Source organism: Zonotrichia leucophrys, chromosome 2, assembly GCF_028769735.1.
Source record: "Zonotrichia leucophrys gambelii isolate GWCS_2022_RI chromosome 2, RI_Zleu_2.0, whole genome shotgun sequence".
NCBI lineage: Eukaryota > Metazoa > Chordata > Aves > Passeriformes > Passerellidae > Zonotrichia > Zonotrichia leucophrys.
In genome coordinates this window covers 38,367,257-38,385,369 of record NC_088171.1, presented here as the reverse complement: position 1 = coordinate 38,385,369, position 18,113 = coordinate 38,367,257, and the positions used below count along the sequence as shown (strand labels likewise).

The window sequence follows — 18,113 nt, the reverse complement described above, 5'->3', positions numbered from 1 at the left end:
CATGTGTTACTAGAGCTGTTTATGCCTCTGAAGTTGTGTGTATAAATTTAAACTGCCTGTTGTGCTGGTCATTTTCATGACCCCTTTTATTGTATTTTTCTTCTGTTGTACAGTACATTCTTAATGACCTTTTTGTTCAGTTTATGAGTTCTGTGTGGGCAGACTGCAGGAGACAACACATGGTTTTCTAATACATGGGAGTACTGTATTTTGTAACCACACGAAATACAAAGGAAAGGGTCAGGTTTAGTTCATTACATTAGTCAAACCACCACCAGAACAATCTGCCTCTCTGTGTCATCACAGCACTGGGACGTCAGCAAGCCAACACCAAAGGTCAGATGATTTTTTTCTATTTGTTTTCATTTCTTTCCATCTCCTCTCTTTGCCCACAGACACAAACACAGGGACACCAGCAATATCAACGACGACAACCGTGGAAATCCGGAAGAGCAGTGTTATGACAACTGAGATCACCTCTAAAGTGGAGAAAATCCCCACAACAGCCACGAGCAGCAGCACTTGCCCTTCCGTGGAGACTGAGGAAGAGAAAGCAAAAAGACTGCTGTACTGTTCACTATGCAAAGTCGCTGTCAACTCTGCCTCGCAGCTGGAGGCGCACAACAGTGGTGAGATGGAGCAGTGCTTGCTTGCTTCCCTTTTTTTTTTCCCTTCTGTCTCAAGAGCACTGCAATTATCTTCCCCTGAATAGATTAGATCTCTTGCAGCAGGGGACAAAGAGGTGGCAGAAAACTGGCAATTACATGGAATTCATTAACTATTAAAGTATAAAAATGACAGGCAAAGAGGCTTTCAAAAAAGAGGAAGAAAGGAATTTATTGCAAGTTGCAGATTTTCTTACACTTTAGCCTTTGCAGCTTCAAAACCTTATTGAGCTGAATGACAGCTCTACTTCATTACCTTTGGTGTTCAGACTTTGCATAGTTTTGCTTGTGCCAACTAGCAAACTGAGAATGAATGCCATCAGCTTTGTTTGAAATTTAACAAATTAAGGCTGAAAGAGGGAGCATCAGTCAGGCAGAGTTCAATGATGGGAGTAAGAGTTCTTAGCTCCATATTGTCTGTTAATAAATTACTTCTTAAAATTATGTATATTTTCCCTTTGTTTTCATCAACTGATAGCAGCTGCTTCATGGTGGTTGAATGCATAATTGCTTTCCTCCATCTTTCTTAGTTTTTTAACTTTTTCTTGTCATTAGAGCTAGAAGCATCAGTAAGTTCTGGTAGTGAACAGCCACCATTCACAGTCACTAATTTAAGCAAGTTATTGATTGGGTCAGTGGTGGGTGGGGTTTAAAGATCTAGGGATTTGATATGATGGCAGTGACCACTTATAGCCATCTTACAGAAAGTTCCTGATCTTGGATGTCAGGGGCTGCCTCTTATCAAGGGTAAGTAGAGTTCAGAGACAGAAAGAGAACCTTTGGTTTGAAATTTAGAGACAGTGATAAAATACCTAGAGCAAAATGATCAAAAGTTTTATGATGCACTTTAAAAAGAAATAGCTTTGGCATATATACAGAAATTAGAATGGAAATTATGACTTCTTGGCATTCATGAGAAACAAAATTCCATCAGTTTTGAATGCTGTTTACTATATGCCAGATCTTCAACTGGTGAAAGTTCAACTTCAAACTGTATCCTTTTAAAGTATTTAACTTCATATAAATACTAAATATTCTGATCAGGCTGAGAGCCAAAACACTATTCTGAATATTTAAATACAACCTTCCAAGTTTCTGCTGCCTGTGCTGATAAACTGTGTGTGTGCTCACACACATGCTTTTTTTTTTTTTTTTGCAAGTCTGTGGATGCATACAGCAATTAGCACTGGAGTGGTGGTTCTGTATGCAGTAGTCAGTCCATTATCATCACAGGCTACCTGTGTGGGAGTCAACAGTGTAAGAAACTGTTCAGTCTGAGTAAAGGTGCAGCAACAGAACACTAGTGTTCTCTATGCAACCTTTATTTACTATTAAAAAAAAAAAAAGGGAATTGTATTTTTCTCTCATACATGCTTCTCACATGTTTTGGTTTCAGTCCAAGACATTAATGATCCATAGGTTGCTTCCAGGAACCTCTGCACCTTTCTGGTTTGAAGAGTAATAAGTTAATTACAGATTTAATTGTAAGCTACCTAGACATACTGTTTATCAATCTATTCAGGAGGACTACAAATCAAAGCCAACTACATCTTTAATAGCTAAATTACTTTTCTTTTGCAACTACAATTCAGGTCTTATTAGCAGCAGGTGTTAATGAGAAAAGTCACACACATTTAACTTCACATCAGGGTACCTGATTGTGCTGCTACTTTCTGGTCTGGCTGCTTTGTTCCAGTGCATTACCTATAGGTATGTAATTTAGTAAATAAATACCAGGTGTGAAATACTGTTACATTAGTATGACTCTGATACAGACCAAGACAGCCCTATTCCATGGAGAGCAGATGGCACCAAGCTGAGGCTCATATGATTTTATTTTAAAAGGAAAATAAAACAATGAATGCAACCCAATTGCCAAAGTTGTTTCTGTTTCCCATTTCTGTTGTCTCCAGGGACTAAGCACAAAACTATGCTGGAAGCTCGGAATGGAAGTGGAACCATAAAAGCCTTTCCCCGGGCAGGCGTAAAAGGCAAAGGACCTGTGAATAAAGGAAACACAGGCCTTCAGAACAAAACATTTCACTGTGAAATATGTGATGTACACGTAAACTCCGAGACACAACTGAAACAGGTACTCAGCCAGCTTGAGGAGTGAGAATCTTTGGCTGTTCTTTGTTTTCATGGTGGTAAAGTACCAACACAGAACATGTCAATAGAATAATTTGTGTCCAAATGGAAATCACAGTTTTGTTCATTGTACTTGGCTGCCATGCTGTATGTTTTGTTTTGATTATGATTTTCCCTTGCATGGAATATGTCTTTTCAAAAGCTCTCAATTATGCACCTTTGGTAAAGAGTTATAGAAAGTGTAACACGTTACAACTGTGTTTAGACTGCTAGAATTGTCCTGAGCTAATAAAATCTGCCATTTCATGTAGTGCATGATATTTGCCTTGACAAAGATGTGAAGGTGGATGCAGGCAGTACTTTCACAGAATGCTAAGTAACCCACTTAGAAATGTAAGATGGAGAGAATTTCTAATATTTTATCAATGTTTCACTCTAACTGAGAAGCATGACCTCTAAATTGCAATTACTCTAAGTTATGTTCAGTCATTCTTTAGATGATCAAAGCTTTCAGAAAAACACTTAGGTTAATTCCATATGCCTATTGTAATTAAATACTTGTAAAGAAACTTTACAAGAATGAAGATTAATTCAATAATGGACAATACCAATACCCATTCTTCTGGTCTCAGAGCAAAAAGTCCAGTTCTATATATTTTTATTGTGATAATTCTCTTGAAAATGAAAATCAAAGTAAAAAAAGAATTCTGAAAAAATGTCCCTTACTTCTAATACTGCAAGAAAATCTGTCTAGAAAGATACTTTAAAAATCTCACAGAACTTATGAAGAAGATAATGGATTTTGTGCATTTTTTTTCACACTCTCTTAGTTTGATATGTAACTATCTCAGAAGGATCTCCAGACAGCTTAGGGATTTGAACAATTTTCTGACCTTATATTCTTCCCCAAATAGGGAATGCTTTACTACCTAATATTCCTCAAAAACTTTCTATCATCAGTGGATTGGATTTGAAAAGTGATTTATAGAGTTAGGGAAGAGTTTTTCAAAGGCTTTAACCTGACTCAAGTCCTATTGAAGTTAGAAAAGGTGGGAAAATATTTAACTGTAGTGGAAGCAGAGTTGAATTTAGGACCGATGGAAATTACAGCCCCAATATTTGGTGCACAAAGGATCCTTCAAACTTCAAAAGAGCCTATTCGTTTTCATTATTGAATTAACCAAAGTGATGCTGCTGTAGAGCAAAAGCCTTTCTTACTGGAGCATTAATCTTGTGTAAAGCAGAATCTGAAGTGATCTTTTGTGTAACTATCAACTACTACCCTTTGTTGTCTTTCCTCCCCTTCCCTCCCTAATATATTTTAACAGCACATAAGCAGTAGAAGGCACAAAGACAGAGCTGCTGGGAAGCCACCCAAACCTAAATACAGCCCTTACAACAAACTCCAAAAGGGAACACATCCGCTAGGGGTAAGCCAATCACCTTTTTTCATTTGACTTTTATTTTAATCATGATGAGTAGGATTTTTAGAAAACATAAGTGGGAAAATGCTTAGAAGTAGAGTGATAGAGTAAGCCATTGGAGTATCAAGTACATTAAGGAGCCACTGGAAGCCCACAAGGGATTTTTTAATATACTTTAAAGTGTGTTTACTACAGCCTGTGGACCCTTGCTTTTGTAGCTACTCTGAATAAACTCAGAAAATAAGCTTGTTGCAAAGGTCACTAGAGAGCAAGAGACAGAAAAGACCTCCAGATGTCAAACTGGATATTTCCAGTTTTCACCAAGGACAATAGTGATGAAATAACTAAATAAAATCTCTATAAAATATAAACCATTCATTCTATCCTTATTTAGAGAATTGTTGAGATAACAAGTGAAGCAATTAAAAAAACCTGCCTCTTCTTTCATTCGACTGTTTCAGAATAGTTCTGGTCACATTTCTGACTGCCAAGATAAACTATCTGAAATACAATTCTTACTAGCTCCAAAAGCAGATTTATTTCTTTTTTAATAAAAAAAAACCTTTTAAGATGCTGCCATTAGTTAAGAAGCAGCTTATATTGTGGGTGGCATAGTGCACATCTGTCTTTTTTCTTCTCCATCAGTTAAACTGCTTGAATGAGTCCTGCAGTTTGGCCATAATAAACCCCTGCAGCACTATAGGCTGGGAATGGTGTGGCTGGACAGTGTCCAGCACTGTGCCCTGGTGGCCAAGAAGGCCAATGGCATCCTGGCCTGTGTCAGGAATAGCATGGCCAGCAAGAGCAGGGGGGTCATTCTCCGCTGTACTCGGCACTGGTGAGGCCACACCTTGAGTGCTGTGTCCAGTTCTGGGTCCTCAGTTTGGGAAGGACCTTGAGAGCTTGAGCATATCCAAAGGAGGGAAATGAGGCTGGTAAGGGGCCTGGAACACAAACCCTGTGAGGAATGACTGAGGGAGCCGAGGGTGTTTAGCTTGGAGAAAAGGAGACTCAGGGGTGGCATTATCACTCTTTACAAATTCCTGAAAGGTGGCTGTAGTCAGGTGAGGTTGGTCTCTTTCACCAGGCAGCAAGCGGCAGAACAAGGACACAATCTCAAGCTGTCTAAAGGAAAATATAGGTTGGATATTAGGAGAAAATTTTTCACAGAAACAGTCATAAAGTACTGGAATGGCCTCCCCAGGGAGGTAGTACAGTCACCATCCCTGGATGTGTTTAAAAAAAGACTGGATGTGTCACTTGATGCCATGCTTCAGTTGAGGAGTTGGGGCATGGGTTGGATTCAATGATCATGAAGGTCTCTTCCAACCCAGGGATTCTGTGAATTCTGTGAATGTTATATCTGCTGCTTTGTAGGGTTTTATAAATGCTTCTGGCAGAGGGAGAATGTTGATCCATTGTCCTCATATAGAGATTAGCCCCTTATGCCTTGACCATCTTCTCTGATGCAGGCACAATATGGAGCTTTTTTTTTTTTTTTCTGTGAAAACCCATTTCTTTTTACATTGAGTTAAAGCTCATGGCAGCAGAAACTGTGTCCTTGTTGGGGCAGCACTCATGAGTGGCATATTCATGCAGGATTTAGTTGTAGAATAAAGAAGTGCACCATTCTGGTGGATCCACTAATAGGGAAATAGCCCCATAGGGTTTCTCAGTAATCCACTAGAAAGATCAAGGTCTTCAATACAAACTGTATTGAAAGGAATAGAAAATATGTAATGGGGTAAGTAGGATTTGGAATCAGGAAAGCCTTTCTGACAGGAATGTTATTCCTTTAGGAAATTATTTTTCAGGAGATGAAAACAACTATTACATTGTTGTTGCAGTTGTGCACAGCTCTCTACCAATTTATATAATAGTGATTTCTGAGAACTCCAGCCAAGGTTCAAGACAAATAACAGCAGGGTGTCCTTTTCCCTCTCCCTCAATCCCAATTGCTCACAATATACAGGTCAGGCTAGAGGGCATCAAAAAGGCAAAGGGGATTTAAGAAGAAGAGAAAAAACTAGCAAGAAATGAACTGATATATGTAGTAGAATTGCGGATTCTGTAAGAAAGGATAGACCAGTTCTCCATTTATTCTTTTTGGCTTTGAATGTAAAAACTGCAGGAACTGTTGTTACTTGAAGTGCAGAATAACACAGCAACAAGCCAACTAATTTCACCTTTAATTTAATGCTCTTTCTTTACTTTTCCTTTATTCCTTCTCCCTAGGTGAAACCAGGATGCTCCCCACTAATATTTCAAGTTATTTGTCTCTTAGTTTACTTCATTGGAAATGAAACAATTCGATTGTTTCATTGTTACCATTCCAAATACCAGTTACTTTACTCCTAATGCTGACCTGTGAGTAAATTAGAAGTTAGAAATGAACGTGCAAGGTACTGCATATGTTAAGTGTTACTTGTTTTGCAGCTACCTTGAAATCAGAATCACGTTGACAAATTAACTGAAAAGCTATTTAACTAGAAGTAATCTCGGAATTTAATCAGAAGTACCTGATTCCTCCAAGAATGGCAAGAAAGCCTTAGTCTTTTAATAGAAACAGTCATGTGAGATCTTTGTTCTTCATTACACAAAATGTATGGACATTGCCAAATTTGTCTACAGAAATTTAAAAATGAACATGCTATATTTTCATGGCTTTGTTAGACCAAAAACCTGCTTTTACCATGTTTTCAATATCATTTGTACTTCTCAGTCTGTTCTAGATTTACATGCTTCAGAGACAGAAAATTTATAAATTCCCACACTGATATTTCAGAGTTTAAGAAGTCTTGTAGTGATGTATAAAATACTACACTGGAGAAAAAAAGGTTATCAAGCATTTAATAGTCCAGACTTTACAATAAACATCCCCTTCACTGGGAACTCTAGACCAAAGAGTAGAAAGTACTCAGGGTTACATATTTTCTCTTTTTTTTAATTTTCCTCAGGATTGTTAGGGGGTTGGCTATTTTGTTGTTGGTGGTGGTGGTTTTGGGAGGGGGGGGTTGGGTGGGTCTTTTTTCATTTTGTTTTGTGGTTTTGTTTGTTTGTTTGTTAGTTTTCGGATTGGGGATTTTTTTTCTGCTCTAAATAAGGCTGTAAAAGGTATTTATTAAAAAATGTGAGAAGGAAAGAAGAAGTCATATGTTCAGCAAAGAAAGAGGACAGCTAGGATCAGTAAGCATAACTCTGATCAAGAAAAAGATCAGATCCTTGCTTTTAATAGGCACCATAAGGAATTTTATATCTAACATCTATTATATCCTTTGTTTAGAGAGTTAAAGAATTTGGTTTGATCTGAACATTTCTCCCAGAGCTTTAAAGGGCCTGGAAGCCAGCAGTTCTGCCGATAGGTGTTGGGAAAAATTAAAAAAAAACCTCTATCCATCTGGCCAGTAAAGAGCCAACAGACCTTTTGGAATATGGTGGTAGTGTAATAATGAAACTCAATTATGGTTCATGCTAAAATACTCCTGCCCTTAATTTCTGGTGATTCACTCACTAGGGTTCTATTGAGTTGAAAATGTCAAAGTGATACTATTCAAGTTAATTACTTGAAAATCCCTTTTAAGTCAAGAATGAGAAGTTGTGTTTCCTTGTAAGTAAAAAGTGTCCATACTTACACTGAGATTTACCACAGCATGGTACATATATTCTGTATATTCAATACCATGTATTCAAGTTTATGCCCTTTGCAAGAGGCCTCAGGTCTTCTTAGGGCACAGACCCACCAAAAGTCCATCAGAGACAATGGGAACTTTTCTTTGTCAGTAAATGAGGTTCTAATCTTATCTCAAAGTTATAAAAGCAGGACTGCAAAGGTATTCAGGCTCCTGGCATCTCATTAAAAACTTGAAATTCCACTGAAAACTGCAGAAATCTATAGAGATTACTCTGATGGTCATTCGTATGCATCCCAAATGTAAATTTTCTTAAATATTACTGAAACTCTTGTGAGTATTTTCAGTCTTGGAGAAACTTCATGGTTTGGGGTTTTTCCCTTTTTTTAGGAAACTAAATGAGGGGGGGTTTTGATTTGTATTTGGGTAATCCCCAGGAAAATCATGTTATGATTTTAAATGTTTTTTAAGAAGAAACCTCAGTGATAGGCACAGAAATATTATAGTTTGGCAGAATGCTAGTTTAAAATTTCTGCCAGGTTTTCACAATCCTTGTAAAAATGAACCTGATCTTAGTGGAAAACAGTTGAATATGCAGCAGAATTATATGGGACAGCGCCCATTTAAACATGTGAAACATGAGATATTCATAACTCATGAAATACAAGATTGGTTTATTTGATTGTTATTATAAACAGGAGTAAATGAAGAGGAGCTCTATGGAGATCTTAATTTTAAGTAGAACTCTCATCCTAATGATTAAAACAAAAGTATCTTGTAAGATCGGGGAATAAGATATGTTTCCATTCTGCTCTTAATGTCTCTACATTAAGCTGTCCAGATGTAGATCTATTACTTGATATCTGATTTTTCCTTGTTTAGTTGTTGCAGGATATCTGATTTTTCCTTGTTTAATTGTTACAGGGTATATGCAGCTTTACTTTGGTGCAGATTCCCTAGTCTCGTTTTAGATTTGTTTTGATTTCTAATCTCATATTAAATTGCGAGTGTCAGCAATTAGGTGTGAACGCTGGAACTCCTTTTCCCCAACCAAATCCTTGTACTTTGTCTATTGAGGAGGTTGTATCACCTGTTACAAGGTGCCAACAGCTCATGGAGTCAGTAGCCACCTCGAGGTTCTCTTGCTTGATTCTGCACATATAATCTTAAATCAAGCTCCCTCTCATGTAGCTAATATGAAAAAATTATGTGTCTCTGTTTGTTTGTCTTCTCTTCTTCCCCACAGGTAAAATTAGTATTTTCAAAGGAACCTTCAAAGCCGATGGCCCCACGAATCTTACCAAATCCACTGGCAGCTGCAGCAGCAGCTGCTGCTGTGGCTGTGAATTCCCCCTTCAGTCTCCGCACAGCCCCAGCAGCCACCCTTTTCCAGACTTCAGCACTTCCTCCAGCGCTCCTACGACCAGCTCCTGGGCCTATACGGACCACCCACACTCCCGTGCTGTTTGCTCCTTATTGAACTCCAAACAGGAATTAATTGTACTGCAATAATTTTTCAAATCAAAACAAACAAAAAAAAAAATGAAAATCAAGGACATTGAACTATGCAGTGTTTATTTATAGTTTAAAGTATATATGAAGAGCCAGAACTTTTGATAGAGAACTGAACAAATTCTGAAAGGGGGAATGGGTGGTATTTTCTCCAGATAAGAATATTTCTCTTGAGCATTGATCGTTTTAGAACTGATCTCCAGCATTGACTTGTAGTGACATATAAAACTTACAAAGCCTTTTGACTGTGCATTTTGGCACATATTTCCCTGCAATGTCTTTCCTGCTTTATGAAACAACTTACAAATTTGTCTAAAGGGCATTAACTGGTTCCAATGTATATAAAATACTTTATTCTGTAGATTAAAGAAGAAGGAAAAAAAAAGAAACACTGTGAATAGTAGTACCCTTACCAATCCTCCTGCCAAATCAGCAGTTACTGGGTATTTATCTGAACAAAAGTAGATACAATAGATGTCTTGTAAAACAGTAGTATTGTGTCTCTATCTATGCCACTAGGTTTCTGAGTTGCAAAAGATAAAATGAACAAAATTATGTCACTTTGGTAAGTAGTCAAAAATTATTACAATAATGTGGAGCTGTTCCTGGTGAGAAAAGTTTTCCTCACTCACATAAGAATGAAAATTATCTAGGTTAGGGCAAAGAAAGTGATAAAGAGGATCTAGTGGAGGAAAAATAATTCAGATACTGTACACAGAATGGGTCAAATGTTTATTTAACTGAGAATGTATGTGTACACTCTGTGTTTATTCAAAAAGTGTAATACATACATGATAGATCAATGTTTAGGACATGACAGTGGAAAACCAAAAATATGATCTTATCATGAAACAGGCCTGACACTTCAGTGTTGAGCAGAGGGAAGACACAAATCAGTTACAAAGAGTCATAACTGACAAATGAAAAACAGGAGAGAAATCCTGGTCTCATTTAAGTCAGTTTAAAGTTCCTTCTGACTGCAGTGTAGCCAGAATTTCATCCCAAGAATGGCACATATTCATTTTATATCACACCAGTGGGAGTGTCTGTAGATACAGGTAATATTTTTTGCAATAGGTTTAGTCTTAGCAACAGACTTATTCCCTTGTTTTATTTCCTACTGATGTGATATAAAATGTCTTAATATACCTATAAAATGTAAACAGTGACACATGAGATACATATTACGAGATAACTGCACATCATGGGTTTGGAACAAATACAACTTTTAGGATCTCAAGGGACCCTTGAATTCTGTAGCTGACCGTGATGTATGGACAGCTTAAAGCCTTATGTATTTACTGTGAGGCTTAAAGGGGTTGACTGTGTCCCTTTAAAGTAAGATTTATCAGGGGTATATATAGATATATTGTATATATGTTAGAGTAAGAAAAATAACTTATAAACAGAAAATCTACTATATAAAATAATTATATAACCATTGATTTCACATGTGGGTCATTAAGTGGTAAGTAACAAACAACAGAGAAAAAAATAATCCTTGCTGCCTGCTTTTTTCCCATAGGGAGCTGAAAAGTATCTATTAATATTATGGAGTGTGCTGCTGAGTCACATGCAACCACTCTGAAGTGTAGCTAAGTGAAATGCCTACCATACATTTAGGCAGAATAAAATTTAAAAGCATAATTTAAGTTTAGATGGGGAAATTATTTGAAAGATTTCATTAAAAGGCAGTAATGCAAAATATTGACCATGTGGTTGCTATATAATGCTGCCTGTGGTTAGTGCAGACAGGTTGGAGATATAGAGGATGGGAATATACAGCACTTTTGACTTGCAGTTCATCAGTGAGCCTTCCATATACATTTGTATTTGCCATTTTTTTAAACCTCTCCGCATTTAGATTTTATAAAAAATATATAAAGAGAGAGAAAGAAGAGGTTCCATGGATATCTGTGTCCGAAGAATTCCAAAGAGATGCATTTATTTATCTAGAAGTATTAAAATAAGTTCTGTATTATGTATTTGTATTTCATCCAGTTTATTTGCAAACGTTTGTGCCTTGAAATGAAATGAGCTTTTGTTTATATTCAATTCACACCTATGTAGCCATGAAAAATACATGATGGTGATTCCAGGGCTAATTACCAGCTGGATTGCTTTGGCCTAACTTTCAAAACAACAGTATGAGTAAGTTCCTGAAGCCAAGTTTAGACATCCAAATAACTAGGGGCTGACATTTAAAAGGGCTCTCTACTCTACAGCTCCCAGTAAAGAGGCAGTAAATAAGCCAGCCTTCAAAACCTGCTCCTCTCATTCAATTTAGAAAATTTTTCATTCTATTTGGGTACATGAGATAGTAAGATTCAGTGTACTTGGTCTTTTAAGCCTGCTTTCAACCTTCCATCTGTTTGCAGAAGCTGTAGTGCCATTGCCAGCTGCGTTCAGATTCCTCCTTGAAAAGGGCAGCAGCTCTCAAGCTGTGCTCCATGAACCACCACTTGTTTCCAGAGCCTTTTGTAAGAGCCTGCGTAAGTAAGATCTTGCTAAAGGAGCAGAGAAGTACTCACATTTTGGGAAGGTAGAAGGTCTGGGCAGGCTAGTTTTTCCCCATGAGGAAGCAGGAAGATGGGAAAATGGGAGATAGACAAATATCCTGAAGGCTCTTATGAACGGCCTTCTGGTGCATGGACACCTGCTGGACATCCTGGCATGTTGTTGTGATGCCATCAAAATCAACAGGCTGATCCTTGCCAAAACATGGCCTGTGGCATGTATGGAGGCACAGTACTAAGAGCAAAGTTCATAAAAATTTTGCTAGAATAAGAGTGTCATTCTAAATACTTACATCAGCTAATTTGCAATGACACCTTCAGTTTTCTTGGACCTCTTTTGTCACAGTGCTCTATGGAACAAGTTTTTGTTCACACAAGTCTCTTTTAAAGTTCAGCTGTAAACAACAAACTCAGTTCTTTTTGTCTCTTACTCACTACCTAATAAAGGATAAAGCCTAAATGTTAGAATGTATAGTGGATTTTCTGTGCCTTGCTGCTCCACACCCCTCTCGGTCAGTAACAAGCCAATGTGCCCAGGACATTAGTACAACCGGTCTCTGTTATATATATATATATGTCAAGAAAAATACTGGCACAGCTATCTAATGGGGGAAAGAGAACTTCTGGTCAAGGGTATGTCCACAGTAGATGACAGAGGAGGTAGAAAACAGAAGACACTTTACACCTACTTGTCAATACATCCAGTGTGGAGAGCAGTATTTAAGAAAAAAATGCCATCATATTTCATATTACCATAGCACTCCAGGGCCAAGAGGAAGCCTAAAGCACAAGGAAGCAGATAATTTCATTGAAGACAGAGTCACTCACTGGAATAAGAATGTGAAATCAGCCTGCGGGGAAGTGGCTGGGTAATGAACTCAGAAAAACAATCAGGTTCAGGGATGTTTTCTTAAGTTCTATTCAAAGTGTTAAAGAATAACTATTCTGTTCTGACCCAAAGAGATGGTATTTTTGTGGGAGGTATATATCTATATATATTTATATTTTTATGCTATCTGCATTTTTCCAACTACCTATGGCTTCAAACCTTTGTTCTGAGGGATCATCATTGCTCTGAACCATAAATTTAGTTACCTTCTTGAAAACTGCTGTAAAAGCTGATGTGAAAAGTCAGTAAGCAAATGGTATAAATATGATAATCTAAAATGAAAAAAATAAGGACTGACCATGTCAAGAAATATTGTATTTGAAAAGTATACATCTTTATTTTAAGATAAATTATATAAAATTATATAAAATTAAAAATAGCTAAATAAAGTTAATATAACTAGAAGAATTACATCTGTCATTTTAGTACTGAAATATTACAATTGGCTCTACATTTTAAAAGTTTAAAAGGCTTTCTAGATGTCGAATCAATGCAAGGATGCTGTTGGTACATTTAATGTCTCACTTCATTGTCTTCCATTTACATCAGGAATACCATAACTGAATGGACCTGCCTTCAGTCACTTTTATTTAATTGCCAAAGATACAGTAGCATTTTGACCCCATATTCCCTGAAATGTGAAATTATGCTTAGAAGGCCTTGTTTCTTCATTTTACTTCCCATAAACACATAGTTTTTAGAGTATCTTCAAAGTAACCTGGGGAATTTCTAACTCGATTCTTTTTTTTTTTTTTTTGCAAAAATAAATTTATGAACATTAGACCAACACTGAGGAGCAAGATCTAAAAAGGTTTTCACAACTATAACATTATTTTGGGTAGATATGAAGCACAGACATTCGAACTATGTGGTTGCACAAATCTTTCTGAAAACATATGAAATCAGAACCTGGACTACTGTATAAGTGTCCTGGTTTTGGGGTTAACTCACAAAAATAAGTCTGGTCTTTTTACTAACATGTGTCTGAATTTTCATTTCTAAAACTGGCTTCAGCACAGTTCAAACTTCAAGACTGTAAGCTCCCAAAGCTCTCAAGAAAATAAGAATGGGCTTCCTGTTTATCAAGATGCATGTGAAAACGTGAGCCTATACTATGTAAAATGTTAAGAATTTTTTGACATCATGTCTTCTCCTGTTCTCATTGTTTATCTCTAAGTGCCATTCCTTCAGTGCCGTTGAATCATACAGAAGCTTCTGTGCTGGAATTCCATACATGACTAAAAGAAACAGTAACACTGATCAATCCTATCTTAAACTAGTTTAAATCTCAATCTCACAGTGAAGGGTTTAGCCAAGGACCAGAGTTTTATGGCCTCTCACTTCTACAAGTTTATTAAAATTCAGGACCATTTTGGAGTAAATGTGACTATCTGGAAGATGATTATTGCGTAGCCTGACCTGAAATGTCAGCAGCTGAAAGAGTCTGTGCTCCAGACCAAAATTAACAATGGTATGAAAAACCTTTGGGACTCCTGATAGCAGTTGCAAAAATCTTTTATTTCAATAGAGGCAATTTTTTGCTTTTAGTGGATGAGGCCTTTTGCAGTCATGCTGTGTACTGCAATTAGGTGTCATTCAACTCTGATTCTGTATTGATACTTTGATAAAGGAACTTGGCTGAGTGTGAAACATTATTAGTGGCTGCCTGGTTCATGTGGTCAGCTTCATGCTGGGATGATGCTTGGGTGGTAAAATAAGAAGTATTGAAAGAGTCAATGTAAAGAAATCTGTGAATTAATTTGACCCTTTTTCCTTGTGCTATGTTCTCAAATTGGACTTCTGAGGTATGAACAAGCTGAGACATTGAAGAGTTGCTGGATAAAAACATAGGGACCTTGAAGATTGTGAGATCTTAACTTTAAAATAAGTTTGATGAGAAAGAACTCAGAAGAAATTCTTTGGATTAGATGCCATGGTGAAACTGTAGCAATGGTCTTTATGCTAGGCACACTGTCAATACCCTGACATTTTTCCTGTTCACAGCGGAAATCAAGGGTTTGACACCCATGACTAGAAACAAGCATAGTTAATAATATTCATATTGGACACACAATTGAAGGACACAATAATTTTCCTTAGGACTCCATGTCTTCAGGTGTGTTCATACCAGCCAAGATATCACTGCATTTTGTCAATACCTGAGTCTCCAGAAAGGATGTCCATACTTTTTATTTGTTTTTATTACAATTTGATTTTTCTTCAGTGTTTCTTTATTGGTTGTCTTGTCTCTCATATGAATGAACAGAATCCATATAATTAAATATACATTTAAGAAGTACATAATCATCAAGACCCCTGTTGGGCCATTTGATCAGAGTCAATAAATTGAATAAAGAATTTAAAGCAGCAAAGCCACAGTAATGGTAAAATATTGTGAAGAGAGAACATCTATACTACAGTGCTCTTTACCTAATCTAGAGTTTTATGACACAGACGTCTCTTTATCCTTTAATACTTTCCTGAAATAATAATCTTTTGGGATCCTTCAATGTTTAATCAAATTTAAATGTTATTTCTTATGTTCAGTAAAAACATCTATGTATTTCTGAGTGCAAAAGCAATATAAAAAGGGATAAAACCTACAAACCATTTTCTCACTACAAATGCCTGCAGCGTTTGTTAACAATGTCAGCCCTTTCTCTGCTTGTGGCTCGTGGCTGGCATTTACCATGGGAACTGTTCTCATTGAGACATGTATCAGGTGAAAACTGTCAGTTCAAAACACAATCTGTCAAGTGCAGAGATTTGTTTGGGGCACAACAGAGTGGGAGATGAGAGAACATAGGCAAAGTTGTGCCTTTGTAGTAGCCTGTTTGAACCCTCTCAAAACTTCCTGGTGGCTTGATGGGGAGAAGCAGAGGTTCTTAATGTGGTCATTCTGATGTATTTATAACACAGAAGATGTAAATTTGAAAAAGTTTTGATTTGAGAGTTTTTAACCAGTGCTTCAGTGTGGGGGATGATCCCTCCCCCTTCCACCCAAAAATGTAATCTTTCCTTCAGATATATTTTCAATGTAGACTTGCCATGATATTATTGCCAGGCAAACTGCTGCCTGAATCTGATTTTTGCATTGGAATAAAACTATTCATGTCAGTTTTGGTACCCAGAAGGAGAACCCAGGAATTAAAAATGAAAATGTAATGAGCCTCCACTTGGGTCACTTTTTTTTTCTTCCTGCAGTTGCTCAAGTCGTACCAGTTTGCTAAAACTATTCATCAATCAAAAAGAAAATGCCTGTTTCTTTCTTCTTCTTCTACTGTTTTTATAATTTTAGAAAGGAGATGGAAACAGATGTAGCTCTTTATCCGATGACCCACACTAAAGCCACCATGTAGTCAACAAATGGCTGCGCATTGTCTCTCTGCATACACACAGATTTACTTCCCTCCAATCCTTCTGCTAAATCACATTTTGTGTCTCCCTCAGCACCGTGAGACCCTGCAACAAGAATTTAAGAGCAAAAGAAAAGCCAAAACATCCATTTATGATCTGTGTAATATGGGTTATAATACAGTACCCCTTTATCCCCTTCAGTGGCATAATTGAACCATGTGGCTGGAGTCCTGCATTAAGCCCCTCATTACAATATTGGCTGCTTTAAATGGTGAGCACTGAAGCCAATTTTGTTGGCTGTGCTGTAATTAAGCCTTCTCCCTAACCGTGTAAGGTTCTCTGTTCTCCACAGGGGTATTTTTCATGTCAAGTGAATTCTTGGAATAAACCCTAGAGCTTTTATCACCTCCTTATACAGCTGTGAAAAGCAGCAGGGAAAAAAAAAAGTAAATTAGCCTTTCACGTTTTATTGATACCTGTGCTCCACCTGACTGTCAGGAATTTCATAGTGGCACTAAATACTTCAGAAACTCTTCAGTTCTGCTCTTTGAGACAGGCTGCAATGGATCACAATCCCATGCAATAGATACATAATCCACAGCAGTATGCAAATCATCTACCAATGGCACTGATTCATTAAACTCTTTAAATTTGGATAAAAAACCTCAAAACCTACCAGGACCAAGTGAAAGCACTAAAGAGCACACACATTACATGATGTGTCAAAGAACCTTCAGGAGAACAACTTAGTCCAACAGCAAGTGCCAGAGAAGGTAATTGTTCTGGAAATTAAATGGAGGGTGGTTCTTTCTGAACCAAAGTGTGAGAGCAAGTTTAACCATGCCAAATATTCTGCAGCTATTGAGAACTGGAGAAGTTTGTTTTCATTTTTGAACGATGTTCTTCCAGCTATAGACAATCTCCAATACTGCAGTGAAAAATTTCAAACATGAGATCAAGTTATTTAGCAGGGTAATGTAATATTCTTTCTAGTGCTTGCAGATAACCAGCATAAGTTCTTCTTTTAGGAATGCAAGGCACAGTTAAATTACTGGGTACTAATTTACTATCACTAGTATCATCAAGTACTGACACTTTTACAAGAACTGGCCCTGATCCATTCACTCTTCAAAAACACTATAAATTTAGATGACGTTTTTATAAGTCCAAGAGTAAAATTTCATGGTCTGGTAGTTTGTAATAGTAGTTTTGACTCATAAATAGTCAATATAATATCTCCTCTTAAAAAAGAGTGGAGGGAGGTGACTGGGACAATTATACCTTACTATTTAAAACACCTGATAACTGCCTGAGGGCCTTTTAAAGGTCAGAGTTGTCAACCATGTGGAAAAAGGCAGTGAGCTAAGAAGATACCTCAGTTGTCTCAGAGGTAAATTAGGTGAGACAAAATTATCAAAATTTTAATAATTTCTTCATTAGGAAAGTGTAGATTAATTATTCCAGATTTGCTTAGTTATTTTAGACTGTGGTCCTTAAAAATATTAAATTTGCAATATGGCAATTCAAATAATTTTGAAAGAAACTAAATGAAGTCTGTATGGGTTACAGTGTAAGGAGAATTGTTAGGCTGGGAAGAGAAAGTAGAAGGTAGTTTTAAGTTGCATCTGGCTTCACTGGTGATTTTACACACAGAAAAAAAATGTGCTCTTGAAATTCTTTGATAGCACATATTAGGAACTATCATCAATTGAGAAAGGAACATTTTCCAGAAAGAATAGAATGACCTTGGGAACTGATATAATAGAAAGGAGCTGTAACTGAATAGGAAAGAAAGGCACAATCATGCATTTAGAATCTAATAACAACTAGCTCTAAGAATGCAGTAGCTCTAAACAACTGAAGAGCACAATGTACAAGTATTACCATTTGTGGCAATGGTTACAAATTTGACATAGCTGTTAAAAATAAAATCAAAAATTTTAATTGAGGTATATTCTCTATTATACAGAATAAAAACTTTGTATTTTGACAACTTAATTGATTAATAATAAAGTATAATTAAATCTTTTTGG

At 36.9% G+C, this 18,113-nt stretch overlaps 1 protein-coding gene across 6 annotated transcripts in view; it reads left to right on the top strand.

Annotated features, from left to right (window-relative positions):
- ZNF385D (zinc finger protein 385D) overlaps window positions 1–15,898 on the top strand; it is a 417,872-nt gene extending 401,974 nt beyond the window's left edge. For all 6 annotated transcript variants that reach the window (XM_064704620.1, XM_064704623.1, XM_064704621.1 and 3 more), the window contains 4 exons: window positions 396–629; window positions 2,579–2,757; window positions 4,082–4,183; window positions 9,053–15,898. In XM_064704620.1, the coding sequence (XP_064560690.1) occupies window positions 396–629; window positions 2,579–2,757; window positions 4,082–4,183; window positions 9,053–9,286 (749 nt within the window). In that variant the 3' untranslated portion in view covers window positions 9,287–15,898. The remainder of the gene's footprint in view (window positions 1–395; window positions 630–2,578; window positions 2,758–4,081; window positions 4,184–9,052) is intronic.
- Window positions 15,899–18,113: the final 2,215 nt, after the last annotated feature.